The following is a 17,933-nucleotide window of genomic DNA, read 5'->3' as shown; positions in this document are numbered from 1 at the left end:
CTTATTACCTTTGCCGTTGAACCAAGCTATTGTTCAAGGCCCTGGGAAGCGCTCCTCCACGAGGCAATATCCTATGTGAATAATTTAGGCCAGGACAGAGCCAGCCCACACAGCGCATCTGTGTGAGGGCCTCCCTCGGTCGTATCCATTTCCTGTGCCTGCAGCTGGCTGGTCACTTTTCCATCCCCCTAGTTACAGCGCGGGTTTTGAAAAGGCCCCTCTCGTCCAGCACTTAAATACAGAGTGTGGTGCCCTCCCAGGCAAATGTCTCACCTGCTGGGCCAATTAGCTTCCTCCCCAAGAAAGACCAGTCCAACAGGTTTCCTTTTTCTCTCCCTCCGCCCCTGGGGTGGGGAAGGAGGCTGGCCTTCGCCTCGGCCCGCCCCTTCCCTCCCTCGCGGCTCTTCCCCGCTCCCCCGGACCAATCGCGGCCGCTCGAACGTGTCCAGGTTGGCGGCCGGCAGCCCGGGCCCGGCCTGGATGCGCGCGGGGCGGCGGGCGCGGGGGAGGCGCGGGGCGGCGCGCTGGGCCTGCGCCCCCGAGGGCGGCAGCCGCGGGGAGGAGGACCCGGAGGCGGGACGGAGGCGCGCGGAGGTCTGAAGGTGCCCTCCGGACGCGGCCCCGATGACCGAGCTACAGCAAGATGTGGACGACGCCAAGGCTGCCAAAGGGCTCGGGAAGAGGGAGAGCAAAGTGGGCTCAGCCCAGTGAGTATTCCCAGCCGCCCGGGCCCCGGCGGGGGGACGCGCGCCGCCCCGACCTCCGTGCCAGGGGCGAGTTTGGGGTGGAAGGAGTTTGGGGAACTTTGACGCGGACGGGCTCGAGGCTGGAACGCTCTTCTGGGCGCCCGATCTCTCTTTTCCTCCGGTTCCGTCGTAGAGAAGAGGCACGGCAGCATTTCGGGAAGGTGCTGTGGCTCGCAGTCCGGTGGGGATGTGAATTCTTGGGGCCGAAAGTAAGACTGGTGTTTGGTGAGCCCCCAGGGAGGGCGGCGGAGCCCATTCAGATCTCTGAGCCCATGTCGAGAAACAGAGTGCTGACATTCATGTCACTTGTCCTACTTCTTCATGGCGCGGGGGAAGATGCAGCTGTCTTGTGGACGGGACCGGTCGTTAATGTCACAGGGATGTGTATTCGTCATTGGATTTGGACTTTGAGGGTGTCTTTCCCCCAGTCCCTCACTCTTTTCCCCTCAAGGGAGTGGGAAAGAGTGGAGAACATGAAATATGCGTTCTCTTCCCCCTCCAGGGCTGCCTGCCTTTGGTTGGGTACTTAACACAAACTTGTTAGACACTTTTTTTGAGAGAGAGGGTGTAGCAGCTGCATCGAGGAGTACAATGAATGTCTAATAAAACACCCCAAATATTGGGTTGTGACTCCTCCTAGAAGATTACTGTGCATAATAGGATTTGCACATTGTTTGACTTACACGCTCTTCTGGTTTAAGAAACTGAAAACTCAAATATTTTGGTCACAGGGATTAGCTTTCTGTAATGAAACTTGTCTTTGCCTGCACAGCTTTTTTTTTTTTTTTTTTAATCCCAGAAGCATGATTATTTACATGATTGTTATTCCCAGACATTCCTCTAAGAAGGAAAAGGATCTTTCGGCGTTTGCTTAGCATAATTAAATGATGTTAAGATAAATATCTGAATACGATATATATTAAGATATATCTAAATAAGGCCAATTTTTTAATGGTACCAAGCTGTTGGAGGTACCAAAAATGCTTTATTGATACTAATATAAAAAGATGATAAATAATTTTTTTCTCTTTTTTTTTTAAATCCTCCCCCTAGGATAGATTTATTGATTTGGAAGAGAGAGAAACATCAGTGTGAGAGAGAAACAATCCGTTGCCTCCTGTACACTCCCTGGCCAGGGAATCAAACCCGCAACCGGGAGTTGAACCCAAAACCTTTTTGATGCATGGGAGGATGCTCCAACCAACTGAGCCACTCGGCCTGGCGAAGATGATACGTTATTTTAATGAAGATTCGATCTCCATCATTCACTATTTCAGCATTTACTAATTTTTAAAATTCACAGCCTGGTTCCACATAAAGTCTTGTATTTATGAAAGCATATTTCATCTGTGTGTCTGTTGACGTTTGGGCTAAAGTTTTGGAAGAATAGCTTTATTAGCTGCTTTCATTTATTGTTTCAAAGACTTTGGTCATATACTTGTCCCGTGTCGCTTTCGTTGTCTGTTCTCTCCTTGGCCTTCCCAACACTGTCACCTCAAGCTGATGTTCTTTACTCTTTATGTACAAATCAATGATGGAGAAAACTTGCTATCGGTATAACCTTCACAAAATGCTTTTGTTTCCTCACCCCAAAATAAAAACCTAACTCTGCTCACAATTCAAGTTCGCCCGGCAGGTGTGGCTCAGTGGTTGAGCGTCAACCCATGAACCAGGTGATCACAGTTCAATTCCCAGGGCAGGCACATGCACGGGTTTCGCGCTCCATCCCCGGTGGGGGGCGTGCAGGAGGCAGCTGATTGATGATTCTCACCATTGATGTTTCTACCTCTCTATCCCTCTTCCTTCATCTCTCTGAAATCAATAAACACATATTTTTAAGAATTCAAGTTCAACAAAAAAAAAATGAACTCTCAAATGTTATCTATTCCCTTTGCACTTAATCATTCTTTTATATGCATTACTTCTCTGAAGAGATATTGTGGATAGTCGTATCACCATTTCATAGACGTTTATAGGTGACAGGAGTGTTAAGTGGCACAAGCAAGACTGGAACCCAGGACCTGAAACTGTGTAGTTACACAAAGTAGGATGACTCAAGTCTATGCAACAGCTACTGAGTTTCCAAATCTTCATACTCCTAGTCATCTAGAGATCCAGTTAAGGAGATTGTTTTGAATGTTTGAAAAAGATACTATAGCATTTGGACTAATTCTCTTAACTCAAAACGCTTTAGATGTTGGGAAAATACTTTTGTTGATGATGATAAGCATTGAAGCTCAAGGTCCCAACATAGCGCCTCATTTGGAACAGCCAGTTTCAAATTCATTTCAGTTCAACAAATAAAGGGATACCTACTATATGTTCAATAATGGTGGGGAATACAAGGATGTCTGTGACATGGTATCTGCTCTGCTGGAAGTTCCAGAGCAGCTTTGCGAGGACGCACACTGGTGTAGGACTGCCCTCCTAGGGACTTGGGTGGTCCTGTCACATAACACACACAAACGAGATGCTATTAAAAAGTTTGGCCTATCACAATCTCCACAGTTACGATGTTTATCCCATTGGCAGTCCTTGTTAAATTTCTTTTTTGTTTATTAGATTTTTTTGTTTGTTTTCCTCTACAAAGTGGCCATTTCCAGGCCTACTGGAGACTGTAGGTACTCTCTTCCTCTGAGCTCTTAGACTCGCTTTGGTAACAGAAGACTAAGTTGAAGCGAGAGGTAGATACATTATCACAGTGATATACTGGTATGATAATTCCCTATTTGAAATCATTTTGTGTAGCCAAACTGTTACACTTAGAAACCCAGTCTAACTTCTGTTTTGAACTTCATAACTTGGATTAATAGTCACTCAGCTCAAAATTGTTGAAGTTCAGGTGTCCCAGAGGACATTTTCTATCAAGGGGATGGCTTACTTCTCCCCGTTCCCCTGCATCTCTAACAACACCCAATAGGACTCATCACCCAGCCTCCTAGGTAGTGACAGCTGTCCTTTAATGAGAGCGCTTGCTGTGTGATAGCAAGTGTGGTCAACACTTGACATTCATTTCCCTACAGAATGAGGTAGATACCATTATCTCCATTTTACAAATAAGAACACTGAAGTTGCTAACTCACATACTAGTTTACTGTATATTAGTCAGCTTTCCTCTAAATTGATTGCAAACTCCAAACATATTTTTCCTTATTGAATTTTTCAGAGGACCTATCAAGTAATTACTTTCAATAACCATCTGTTGGTGAGTTGGGGGAGCTGAAACCCCATCCCCCCTAATTAAGGTATATAATATGCTTATAGCTGACATTCAGCTGAAATATCTCAGGGAAATTCCACTCTTTTTAAATGTCTTAATCAAGTTTTCTACCAGTAGCAGGTGGAATTTTTAGGTGCATTTACTTGCCTGAGAGCTGTGGCTTAGTGATTCATTTTTGTGTAGAAGTGAGACTGCAGATTTACTGATCACCAAAGTGCATTTTGATACCCCTTTTCTTACCAAGAATTGGTCATTTCGCAACTTATTTTCTTTTGAGATCCTGGTTTTTCCCCACTTTCATTACTTTTTTCATTTTGAATTTTATGTTCCCAGTACATAGACAGTTCTAACTTTTTTGACACACATTTTATGAGATGCACTTTTACTTCTTAGAGGCTCTGTGGATCTGATTTAGTAATAGCCAAGTTACTTTTAATCAGTTTCAAAAATATCTAAAACTAATGCTGATATATTTCTGGGCAAAATTATTTTAATTCATATTCCAAATAATGAATTACATTATACATAACATGCAAATTGAATTTTTAACATTTAAATTTTAATAACTTGGAACATAAGAATTCTAGAAATGTGTTCAACCCCAATTGTTATACATATGGAGAAAGAGAAGGTAGATGTGGGCAACATAAACATTTACCTTGGAAGGAACCAAGATGGCGGCATAGGTGAAACACCTAACCTGCAGCCGGGCACAACAATTTCAAAGGCACAACTAGAGGTCAGAACGGACATCGTCCAGAACCACAGGAGAGCTGGCGGACTGAAATGCCCACAGCTGGGGGGAAGGAGAAGGCCACGGGGACAATCGGGGGAGCCGTAAAAGCCTGAGGTATGGAGAAACTGGCGGAGACACGAGCACGCGCGCCTGCGGGGAAGATGGAGCCGGAGAGGAAGGGGCGGCTGACGGCCTGGCCGGCGTTCACTGGCAGGAAGGAGATAAAGGCTCCGGAGTGTGCTAAGCGCCGGCTCCGACTGCACTGAGCGCCAGTTCCGGGCGAAACCCTGGGAAGCCAGGCGCAGGCTGGGGGAATGAATCTGGGCTGTGGGGCGCAGGCACAGAGGAGCGGGGGAAGGCAGAGCTCCAGAGGCGCGCACGGGAAGGGGCGCAAAGGACGGACTGTTGCCTGCGCCACTGAACTGCCCTAGCGGGAAGGAGACATAAGCTCAGGACCGTGCTGAACCCCAGTTCCGACTGCACTGAACCCCAGTTCCGGGCGAAACCCTGGGAAGCCAGGCGCACGCTGGGGGAATGAATTTGGGCTGTGGTGGCGGAGGCACAGAGAAGCGGCGGCTCCAGACGCGCGCACTGGAAGGTGCGCAGAGGACGGACTTTTGCCTGCGCCACTGGGTGGCCCTGCTGGGAAGGAGACAGGGACGCCAGACTGCGCTGAGACCCAGTTCCAACTACACTGAAACCCAGTTCCAGGCGAGAATCTGGGAGTCCAGATTCATTAGGGGAGGGACTGGACTGTTTGGCAGTGGGCGAAACTCCAGGGCGCGTTTCTCTCAGAGGTGTTTGCAAGGAATACAGAGGGACACAGACACAGGAGCCTCATAGGGCGGGGCTGACAGGAAGCCAAGGTTGTAGGCTCCACCCTGTAGCTCCGCCCCAGCCAAGCTGAGCAGAAGCTTTTTCCTGCTGAGTGCCTCAGGTAGTGGCTGACCCACACTACATTGGAGACCCAGAAACGAGGGCATCTAGTGGTTGGTGGGAGATGACACCAGATTTCAATCACTTGCATAAGGGAGGCATTCTAGAGGCAGACTCAGTGAGCGCCAAGGCATTGCTGCATCAAGACCCGGCCCACAAACATGTCTCCTGCACAGCAACTCTTCCTATATAGACAAAGAGGGTCCTCACGGCCAATTGGCCTGGAGGACAATTCCTCCCAGTGACACCAACAACAATCAAGACTTAACTGTACAAAGGAGGACCAAGATGGAGACATAGGGCGGCAGCCTGATCGTTGCCTACCACAACAATATTGAGACTACGACGGGAGAGCAGAGCAGACACCAGCCAGAAAGACCGGGGGGCTGGCTGAGCAGATGCTCTACAACTAGAATAAAAGAGAGGGGTACGCAGGATGATGCTGATGCCGGTGACCCAAAGTCCACACTTTAAGAACTATGGCTCAGGCGACACAATGGTGGCCTGGAACGTGCTCGGCGCAGTTCCCCCGGCGGTCTCCGGCTGAGGGGACGGCTCCACTCGCTGCCGAGCACGGACAGACGAGCCCCTGGGAGACATGGGGAGGGAGACTCCGTGCTTGCTGACCTCCGAGTCCTTCAAGAATCTCAATGCCCCGAAGTGGCCAGGTGCGCACGCTCAGCGACTGGCCACCGTTGCAGACCCAAGGGCCGACGCAGCGACACCGGACCAGCCCACCGCCGGGCACCGGGCACACCAGAGCCTTGCCGAGCCCGCCGCCCAACGAGTTCTGCGGCAGCCGCTCTGGAGCTCTGAGAAAATGACCGAAGGAATTGCTGAGAGGGAATTGACCAACAGGAATTGGGATCAAGAAGACGAAACCCCGCTGAGACCCGAGTCCAGGCGAGCCTGTGAGCCTCTGGGCTCAGATGTGGTCACACGCCTCTGGGTCTAGGTGAGGCCTCACGCCCCTGGGTTTGGGTGAGGCCACGCGCCCCTGGGTCCAGGTGAAGCTGGATTCCGGGTTCGGGTGAGGCCATGTGCCCCTGGGTCTGGGAGAGGCCACGCGTCCCTGGGTCCGGGTGAGACCGTGCGTCCCTGGATCCGGGTGAGGCCTCGTGCACCTAGGCCCGGGTGAGCCCAAGTGGCCCTGGGTCTGGGAGAGGCCAAGCGTCCCTGGGTCCGGGTGAGACCATGTGTCCCAGGATCCGGGTGAGGCCTCGTGCACCTAGGCCCGGGTGAGCCCAAGTGGCCCTGGGTCTGGGAGAGGCCAAGCGTCCCTGGATCCGGGTGAGACCATGTGTCCCTGGATCCGGGTGAGGCCTCGTGCACCTAGGCCCGGGTGAGCCCAAGTGGCCCTGGGTCTGGGAGAGGCCAAGCGTCCCTGGGTCCGGGTGAGACCATGTGTCCCAGGATCCGGGTGAGGCCTCGTGCACCTAGGCCCGGGTGAGCCCAAGTGGCCCTGGGTCTGGGAGAGGCCAAGCGTCCCTGGGTCCGGGTGAGACCATGTGTCCCTGGATCCGGGTGAGGCCTCGTGCACCTAGGCCCGGGTGAGCCCAAGTGGCCCTGGGTCTGGGAGAGGCCAAGCGTCCCTGGATCCGGGTGAGACCATGTGTCCCTGGATCCGGGTGAGGCCTCGTGCACCTAGGCCCGGGTGAGCCCAAGTGGCCCTGGGTCTGGGAGAGGCCAAGCGTCCCTGGGTCCGGGTGAGACCATGTGTCCCAGGATCCGGGTGAGGCCTCGTGCACCTAGGCCCGGGTGAGCCCAAGTGGCCCTGGGCCTGGGAGAGGCCAAGCGTCCCTGGGTCCGGGTGAGACCATGAGTCCCTGGATCTGGGTGAGGCCTCGTGCACCTAGGCCCGGGTGAGCCCAAGTGGCCCTGGGTCTGGGAGAGGCCAAGCATCCCTGGGTCCGGGTGAGACCATGTGTCCCTGGATCCGGGTGAGGCCTCGTGCACCTAGGCCCGGGTGAGCCCAAGTGGCCCTGGGTCTGGGAGAGGCCAAGCGTCCCTGGGTCCGGGTGAGACCATGTGTCCCTGGATCCAGGTGAGGCCACGTACACCTAGGCCCGGGTGAGCCCAAGTGGCCCTGGGTCTGGGAGAGGCCAAGCGTCCCTGGGTCCGGGTGAGACCATGTGTCCCTGGATCCGGATGAGGCCTCGTGCACCTAGGCCCGGGTGAGCCCAAGTGGCCCTGGGCCTGGGAGAGGCCAAGCGTCCCTGGGTCCGGGTGAGACCATGTGTCCCTGGATCCGGGTGAGGCCTCGTGCACCTAGGCCCAGGTGAGCCCAAGTGGCCCTGGGTCTGGGAGAGGCCAAGCGTCCCTGGATCCGGGTGAGACCATGTGTCCCTGGATCCGGGTGAGGCCTCGTGCACCTAGGCCCGGGTGAGCCCAAGTGGCCCTGGGTCTGGGAGAGGCCAAGCGTCCCTGGGTCCAGGTGAGACCATGTGTCCCAGGATCCGGGTGAGGCCTCGTGCACCTAGGCCTGGGTGAGCCCAAGTGGCCCTGGGCCTGGGAGAGGCCAAGCGTCCCTGGGTCCGGGTGAGACCATGTGTCCCTGGATCTGGGTGAGGCCTCGTGCACCTAGGCCCGGGTGAGCCCAAGTGGCCCTGGGTCTGGGAGAGGCCAAGCGTCCCTGCGTCCGGGTGAGACCATGTGTCCCAGGATCCGGGTGAGGCCTCGTGCACCTAGGCCCGGGTGAGCCCAAGTGGCCCTGGGTCTGGGAGAGGCCAAGCGTCCCTGGGTCCGGGTGAGACCATGTGTCCCTGGATCCGGATGAGGCCTCGTGCACCTAGGCCCGGGTGAGCCCAAGTGGCCCTGGGTCTGGGAGAGGCCAAGCGTCCCTGGGTCCGGGTGAGACCATGTGTCCCTGGATCCGAGTGAGGCCTCGTACACCTAGGCCCAGGTGAGCCCAAGTGGCCCTGGGTCTGGGAGAGGCCAAGCGTCCCTGGGTCCGGGTGCGACCATGTGTCCCTGGATCCGGATGAGGCCTCGTGCACCTAGGCCCAGGTGAGCCCAAGTGGCCCTGGGTCTGGGAGAGGCCAAGCGTCCCTGGGTCCGGGAGAGACCATGTGTCCCTAGAACCAGGTGAGGCCTTGTGCAACTAAGCCCGGGTGAGGCCACGTGCCCCTGGGTCTGAGAGAGGCCAAGCGTCCCTGGGTACGGGTGAAGCCAGATCCTGGGTCCAGGTGAGGCCGTGCGCCCCTGGATCCATCCGGGTGAGGCTGGGTCCCAGGCCCGGGTGAGACCACGCGCCCCTTGGGTATGGGTGAGGCCACGTGCCCCTTAGTCCGGGTGACGCCGTGCCCCTGGGTTCGGCCGAGACCAAACCAGAGGGAGTCAGACCTCCATTACCACCATTTGTCCACCATCCAGAGCTGAGGGGTCAGTGCTGACATGTACACATAAGGAACTACTGGACATTGAAATTGGGTCTCAAAAGAACTGTTGGTCCAGGGGGAAGCTCGCTACAGAGTGATTCATTTGCCTGTCAGCATAACTATTATTGCTCGTCTCACATTCAGTTCTTATTAGTATATATCTAGTGACATATGATCTCGCTCATCTAGGGGAAATGATGAGCAGCATAGACTGAGGAACAAGAAGAGAACCAGAAGCAAGGAGGCATCGATCGGACTGTCGGGCCTCAGAGGGAGGATAGGGGAGGGTAGGGGGAGGGTGGGGGGAGGGGGAGAGTTCAACCAAAGGACCTGTATGCATGCATATAAGCCTATCCAACGGTTAAGTTCAACAGGGGATTGGGGCATGCGTGGGGAGAGGGGTGGGATGGGAATGGGGGGATGAGGACAAATATGTGACACCTTAATCAATAAAGAAATTAAAAAAAAAAAAAAAAAAACATTTACCTTGAAAGGAAGTTCTGTAGTATTATCAAGACGTAATAACAATTTTAGGGGCATCCTTTAACTTTAAATCGTGAATTCAAGTAAAAATAGATTACGTGCAGTGAAAGCATTTATTATCCAAGTATCCTGTCTTTATACGTGGCATATTGGGGATACTTGACAAGCAGAATAAGGGTTGGAGTTGGGATCTTGAATTGGAAGCAAGAGGAGCAAAAACATAATTATTGAATATAGTTTGATATTTTTCTAGTGCTTGCGTAATTGCAAACTTTGGAAATGCCCATTTAGCAAAAGGATCTCTATAATATGTATTATTTATCTTTCAGTTTGTGTGTATTTGTAACATAATTTAAACATTCTTAATTGTCAGGGCACTAACTTACAGATTACCCATGCACTTTCAAATATGATATTTGGGATAGCAAGAAAAAATCATAATAGATTTGAAGTACAAAAATTATATTAAAGTAAAATAATCAATGGAGGAGTTTGAAACAATGGAGAAAAATAAAGTATGTTCTGGCTTAAATGTTTTGTTTTTTAAATATACATATATTTATTTACTAGAAGCCCGTTGCACGAGGTTTCGTGCAATAGACCTTCCTTCACCTGGCTGACGGCACCAGTTTTCCACCAGCCTCTGACCACCCACCGATCGGAGCGCCTCCTGCCAGCGCGATCGGCCACCCCGAGAGGAACTCCGATCGGGAGGCGCTCCTGATCGGCGGGTGGCCAGAGGAAAACTGCTGCTGGCGGAAAACTGGTGCCGGCAGCCACGCAATCGGCCACCCCGAGTTCCGCCACAGGTGCCTTCCGCCGGCTCCATCGGTCCTCCCGCAGTGCCGGCCCAATTGGCCACCCCAAGTCCCGCCCCCAGCCTGCCGCCGGCCCAATCGTGGGCGTAGCGGAGTGATGGTTATTTGCATACTTCCCTTTTATTAGGTAGGATTTCAGAGAGGAAGGGAGAGGGAGAGAGAGAGAGAGAAACATCAATGATGAGGATCATTAATCAGTTGCCTCCTGCATGCCCCCTACTGGGGATCAATCCGCAACCCGGGCATGTGCCCTTGACCGAAATTGAACCTGGGACCCTTCAGTCCGCAGGCCGATGCTCTATCCACTGAGCCAAACTGGCTAAGGCTGGCTTAAATGTTTTGAAAAGAAATTTAATGAACCAAGTCAGTTCTAGAGATTATTGTCAGAGAAAATTACTTATTTATTAAGGTAGTACGTAAAGTTAAGAATGTAGGTTCTAGGAAAGGAGGATTTCCTGTCTCCTAGAAGTGCGATGCTGGCAAGTTACTGAGCCCCTCTAACTCTCAGGTACATCATCTGGAAAGGATAATGCTGATGTCAGCTGTTTTCTATAGGCTTGCTGTGAAGATTAGGTGGGAAATGTAAGAAATGCACTTTGCCTAATGCCTGACACATCAACTCTCCATAAACCTAAGCTGTGTTAATCCTCACTGTTGAGGATCTGAGACATGCTGTGGGGTAGAGGTGGGAGGCTGGCATAAAAGGTAATTAAACTTGCCAGACCATTGTGGCTCAGTGGTTGACCATTGACCAGGAGGTCATGGTTCCATCCCAGTCAGGGCACATGCCCAAGTTGCAGGTTCAATCCCCAGTAGGGGGCATGCAGGAGAAAGCCCATCAATGATTCTCATCATTGATGTTTCTATCTCTCCTTCTCCCTTCCTCTCTGAAATCAATATATATATATATTTTTTAAGGTAATTAAAGTAAATAGTCAACATTCGAAAGGCCTAACAGCAGTAGCACCAGTGTTGCATTAAGTGAGCCTTCGTTCCATCAGTTCAGCCTGAGGGCACTTGTGAGGGCATCTGACTATTGCCATGAACCCAACATGGCGTCTTGATGTTTAGTTTACGCTAAAAGGGTCTCATGCCAAAGCTACTTAACTAACCTGCTGGCTTGTTTATATCTTTCTTACTAATTTCATGTTATTACATCTGTGATCCACTGATTTCATATCCTCTTCCTGGCACTGAGCTTTTATCTCATGGCTCCTCATTTTCAAATGGCAGAGTATTTTTTCCATTTGCTAAAGCCCAGTGGAACCCTTCTTTTAAACATCTTTCTAATTCTTTAGATGCTCAGTTTTAGGCACTGAACACATTTTCAAATGGCATAAAGCAAAGGCGATGGAGAGAGACTCCTCCACAGTCACCTTAATGACTACTCTTTCTCCCTAAAGGAAGTATTTTTATCCAAACTTCAGTTTTTTTACCCTTAGAAGCAAAGCAGAACCAGCGTAAACTGCATTCCCTAAGATGAGCTAATTTAGGCGCGCTCTCTCATTGGTCATTCCACGTGTGCCACAGGTCCCTGCATTCATAATGGGACATGATGTCTCAAGATGCAGATTACACTATTGAGACATATTTTACATATTACAGAATTTTAGTTGGTTTGTTATTATTTGTTTTTCCTTAGTACATCCGCCTTCCAGTGTACATAGAAGTGTGTTGGACTTGGCAAATGAGCTTGTCATGAGGTTTGAATAGGATCATACAGTACCTGACTGCATACCATAGGATCATACAGTACCTGACCGCATACCATACATTATCCTCATAAATCACTTTTTCCCCAAACTTCTTTGCAGAATAGTTATCTACCAACTAGAAGCCCGTTGCACAAAGTTTCGTGCAATAGACTTTCACCTGGCTACCAGCAGCAGTTTTCCTCTGGCCACCCGCCGATCAGAGCGCCTCCCGCCAGCGCAATCGGCTACCCCGAGAGGAACTTCGATCGGGAGGCGCTCCAATGGCGGGTGGCCAGAGGAAAACTGCTGCTGGCGGAAAACTGATGCCGGCAGCCACGCAATCGGCCACCCCGAGTTCCGCCACCAGCGTCTTCCTTCCGAAGCGTTGGCCATTTAGGCCGGTGGGAGGAGGGGGGGGGGGCGGGGACTCCTACTGCCAGCCAATCGGCCACCCTGAGTCCCGCCCCCCCCCCCTCCTCCAGCCGGCCCAATCATGGGTGTAGCGGAGTGATGCAATTTGCATATTGCCTTTTTATTATGTAGGATAAAACAACCCACACAGTTTTAACATGGAGAGAGAAACAAATCCATCAGAACACAGCTTTGTTAGGGTGACCTTTGCAGAGTGAACTCATCATGTTGATGGAGGGATTGATTTCTGACTGAGCCACTCTCAAGTTATCAGTTCATCTGCTTATCTCATCTGTCCCACTCTTCTAACCAGATGATCCTAGACAGGCCCCTGATCGATGACAGAGCAATATCTGGGCACCTATGAATAACTAGATAGATGTCACAGTAGTGAAGACCTGTTTAAAAAGAGACCGAAGTGGAGAAATGGAAATATGAAGGGAAAGACCATGAGATAGGGAGAGAAAGGAAATGAGTTGGAAAAGAGAGGGAGAAATGTTGAGTTGTGTTGAAAAGAGAAATTTTAAAAATGCGTATTTACCATTAGCCTGTATGGTCTGCTTCTGTCCAGGCAGATGCTCCTTCTCTTCTCTCTGCTGTTCTGTGTCCTGTCAGTGACGTTTCAGGCACTGAGATGGGTGGCTGACCTGCCTCTTCTTCCCCATTGGAGATAGTGACCTGCGTACAAATGTTGGGGTTTTCTTAAGGTCCATCTATATCAGATGTCTGATTATTTCCATATTTGTTATCTTCTGGGTTTTTCAATTTATGCCTTCCATGTGCAGTGACTTAAAAACTGCAAAGAACCTCAGAATTACACTAATTTTTATGTCTCTACTATTAAGAATTATTATCTGAAAACAGTTATCTTGTGATCCTACGAATCATTTTGAAACCCCCAGTGTATGTTGCTATAAAAAGGTGTATTGTAAACTGAGTGAAAAACTAGTTCATCATGACCACTTTTATCACTGTACTGTTTCTATAATTCATTTGATTCTAACAACGTAAATATTGTGCTAGATGCTTTATAGAACATATCATGTTGTGCTCCAAGAGCCTATGTGAACTGTCAAGAATATATTTCTTGCCCTAACCAGTTTGGCTCAGTGGATAGAGCGTCTGCCTGCAGACTGAAAGGTCCCAGGTTCGATTCCGGTCAAGGGCATGTACCTTGATTGCGGGCACATCCTCAGTAGGAAGTGTGCAGGAGGCAGCTGATCGATGTTTCTCTCTCATCGATGTTTCTAACTCTCTATCTCTTTCCCTTCCTCTCTGTAAAAAAAAATCAATAATATATATATATTTTTTAAAAAGAATATATTTCTTTCCCTCCCTCTCTCCCTTTCTCTTTTAATAATATACTAATAATAATAGTATATAAATTTGGACTGGTCTTGAGATGAAGTTGGTAGATTTCTTATGCTTTCCTTTGATTTAATCAGAATCTTTTATGGAAATTTTACCAAAAAATCATATTTGTTATGAACTCAAATTCTAAAACCACAATATATCAGGCTTATGAGAAAAGAATGAATGTTATATGAGCTAGGAGAAAGCCAGAATTTACTGATAATGACCAGAGGCATTTGCTTTAGTTCTCAACTGAAGTTACTGAGTAGTTGTGTGTTGGGCACCATGCTGAGTGTTAACAATCACCAAGATGAAGAACTTAAGGTCTTTGCCAATAGGAAAATAGAGTAGAGGAAAGGAATATTTTGAGATTTGATCTTCTTTCAAAAAGAGTAGGTAGCTCCAGAAACTATATCAGAGCTAAGACGAAATGAGGTAATATTGCTCTGTGCTTATAGACATTGTTCAAAGTGCTTTTACATATATGCATGTAATGAGGTAGGCATTGTTATCCCATGTGATGCATCATGGAGACACAGTGACTTGCCCAAGGTCATAACAGCTGCTGAAGTGTTTCACCTCCTAAAATAACTCATCTGCGACCTCACTAGATTTAGGAGGACCAAAGATACAGAGGGCAAAGTGACTCCCATGAGTGTCCACGCATCCTTGAGTAGAACTCTTAACTTGTACATTTCCTTTTTCTTAACCACAAAACTAAGACTCACTTCCATTCTACAGTTCAGCATTGAAAGGGTTTCTAATGTTCCGTAGGGGACAGGGCAGAGAGAGCACCGTTAGCCATCACTTGGGCACTGGTACTTTCTCTATGCATACTAGTAGTCAGACACGGGTGTCTCTCTGGATACGTCTGTATTTATCTGTGCTCAGACCTGACAACTAAGGGAAGTTAATTGTTTCAGTTGCAGCTTTACACTGTGATTTGCACAACAGTCATTCATAAATTCCAGTTTTTAAAAACCTAAGTACAGCCCTAGCCCTGTTTGGCTCAGTGGTTGTAGCATCGGCCCTCGGACTAAAGGGTCCCAGGTTCGATTCCAGTTAAGGGTACATACCTCAGTTGCAGGCTTGATCCCCGGGCCTGGTCCGGGTGCATTCGAGAGGCAACCAATCAATGTGTGTCTCTCTCATCGATGTCTCTCCCCCACCCTTCCACTCTCTCTAAAAATCAATGGGGGAAAAAAAATATCCTCAGATGAGGATTAACAACAACAAAAATAAACCACAAGTACAGAGTGCTTTGCACAAGTACAGAGTGTTTCGATGAAGTAATGTGACTGATTTGTTTCAAAAACATGTGAGTGTTGTCTCTTAAGTAGTCACTGAAGGAACCCAAGAACCTTTCCAAAAATGCTGGAGTTGCACAAAATCTTTTTGAAACTCTTCTTGCAGAGTTACTTTCAAAGCCTGGAGCCCATGCTTTGAGTAGTCATAAACTGGGCAAACCTCCTTCCTTTGAGAATAAATTCAATTTTTGGAAACAGCCTGAAGCCTCATTTGGTGGAATAAGGTATATATGAATAGTTTAAATACCTTTAACTTCATTATGGAAAGAGTAAAATGTAATAATTATCATCCTGCCCTAAAATCATTTTTTAATGTTTATATCATAACGAGGTAGGGTTGAGCATATTATAAGCATTAAAAAAATAATTTGAGGATACAAATGTCACACATGATGTCTTTTTCTTGAGGAGTGTACCCTATGAATATGGAAAGCACAATTTTTTAAAAAAAATTTTACATGAATTTAGACGGAAGGTTCAGCTATCACAGTCTACTTGTACTATCTTTCTTCATCACATGATGTGGGAATGTGTTTACAAATTACATTTTTTCAGATGCCCCCTCCATATCATAGTTTTGTCATTGTATGCACGACCCTACTCCTGACTTTCCCACATGGTAGCTATCGATTACCAGCATGAAGTTTTTGGTTTTTGTCTGAGAATCACCGGCTAGTTAATATTGGTGAACTGATTGGCCTACTTACTGGTAAGTCCTGAGCATACCAGCTTGTTCTAGCATATCTTCCTGTTCCCTGTTCTTGACTTTGGGTCAGAATGGATTTATTACCATAGCATTTTATCTGAGATCTTATTTCAGTACTGTATTTTTCCATAAATTTTATGTGATATGTCTCCACTCTTCTCTAACCCAGCGTAATTCAACAAGCATTTCCCTACCCCTTACTCTGTGCTGGGAAGACAAGGCTAAAGAGATAGGTGTGATGCCCTTTCCGAGCTGCCAGTGTGGGGAAAGGAGAGCAGAACACACACACACACACACAACTAATGCCGAGTGATAAGAATTCCACGGTAGTTATCAACTGCTAATGGGAACAGAGATGTAGCAATTCTTTTTCTTAAGGTGAGCTGAGCTAAGAGGTGATGCTTAAAGTGAGGTTGATGAGGAAGAAAGTACTTGGCCTCAGCTGGATGGAGAAAATCATTCGGGGAGGGAAGAACAAGGATAGGATGCATGAAAGTTAAAATTCGTATTTTTTGATGACTACTTAGGGGTCTCCTGTGGCTAGTCTGGTTGGGGCCGGAGGACTGGCAGCAAGAGCAGAGTGGGAAGGATCTGGAGCCCCCATTCAGGATTCTCCTCCTTGCTTTGTTCTCTTTGCTTTACTTCCGGCTTTGGCTCTACTACTGATTCTTTGAAACTTCAGGGAAATCATTCTGTCTGGTCTTCAGTTTCCTCCCCTGTAAAGAGAGAGGGCTGAATGACCTGATTTGTTAGATCCCTTCCAACATGAAGAGTGCAAGTCTTTGAAGAAACTGCCCTACTTCTCTGCACTCCTCTGTAGCCTTTGTATAAAGAATTCTATCAGACTGAACAAACTGAGGGAAGCGTTTTGAATATGAATAGAATCCTTGCTTTCTTACTTGTTTTGGCCTCTTTTATTTTTTTTTTTCTTTTATTTCTTTCCCTGGGTAAACCTATACCTGTTTGAGGTAGGACTGCCGCGGGAACATACCTAAGCTATCCTCTTACGCATTTATAGATACATATCAGCATTCTTGTCTCATTCAGACAACCCCACCTTGCCATTTGGCTGCAGGGGACAGCGCCAGCGTGCCTTCTGGACCAGTCAGTAGAAATGTCTAATCAAATAACTTAATGTAAAACCCATCACACAAATGGGGACCAGACTCTTTAACAGTACGATTGCAAGTTTCTCTGGTATAGTTGAGGTCTGAAAATAATCATATATTGCACTTGAATACAAAATACGATTGAAGGTGAACAAGTCTTTTTCTTTCTAAATGAAGTCAGGGATACTAGCTTACCACTTCAGCTTAATAATCATTATAGCATTTTTAAAGCACATTTTATATTCCTTAAAATACTTTTATTTACATCAGTAGTTGAATTTAACACATATTTTTTGAGGGCCTACTATTGTTAGGCTCTGTACTATGCTATAAGGATATTAGGATGTATTAGATATGGACCCTGCCCTCAAGAACATAAGAGCATATTTCACTGTAATTTGAGCAATATCTTAATATTAAATATGAATTTCAGTCTACTGTGGTAAATAAGAATATGTACAGGCATTTTAAAGAGAATAGTGGAGGAGAAACTAGCCCAGTGTGGGATTGAGTAAAGACTTCTTAAAGGAAATGATAATACTTAAGTCTTAAAGGAGGAATAGAGTTAGCATCCCCCCCCCCTCCCTGAGAGAGAGAGAGAGAGAGAGAGAGAGAGAGAGAGAGAGAGAGAGAGAGAGAGAGAGAATGAGAGAACGTTCTATCCAGAAATAATAGCCAAAAGGAAGTTTATGTGAAACAGCCTGATGACTGTGGAGAACTAACATTACTAGAACATAAAATGTATAATACTGACTAACAATGCATGAGGCAGGAACAGTAGATTGGAGAAAGGTCACAGAGGATGACCTCTTATGCCTTGAGGAGGAGCTTGGACTTACCTATAAGACAAAGGATCCACTGAAGGGTTTATCCAGGAATATGATAGTCAGGTTTGAGGTTTTTTTAGAAATGACTCCAATAACAAGGTTCAAGATGATTTCAGAACAAAACAGGAAGCAGGGATTAGCTGGCTATGAGACAACACAGGTGAGATTGCTTTAGTAGGAAAGCTGGGGAGAGAATAGGTTTGAGAAACG

General features: G+C 48.0%; 1 protein-coding gene across 8 annotated transcripts in view; it reads left to right on the top strand.

Moving 5' to 3' along the window:
- The first annotated feature begins 428 nt into the window (after nucleotides 1-428).
- Nucleotides 429-17,933, top strand: part of GRAMD2B (GRAM domain containing 2B) — a 67,796-nt gene continuing 50,291 nt past the window's right edge. For all 8 annotated transcript variants that reach the window (XM_054714951.1, XM_008141354.3, XM_054714949.1 and 5 more), the window contains exon 1: nucleotides 429-707. In XM_054714951.1, the coding sequence (XP_054570926.1) occupies nucleotides 625-707 (83 nt within the window). In that variant the 5' untranslated portion in view covers nucleotides 429-624. The remainder of the gene's footprint in view (nucleotides 708-17,933) is intronic.

This window comes from Eptesicus fuscus, chromosome 4 (assembly GCF_027574615.1).
Source record: "Eptesicus fuscus isolate TK198812 chromosome 4, DD_ASM_mEF_20220401, whole genome shotgun sequence".
Taxonomy (NCBI): Eukaryota; Metazoa; Chordata; class Mammalia; order Chiroptera; family Vespertilionidae; genus Eptesicus; species Eptesicus fuscus.
The sequence above is the reverse complement of the archived record's forward strand: the minus strand, read 5'-3'. Positions and strand labels throughout refer to the sequence as shown.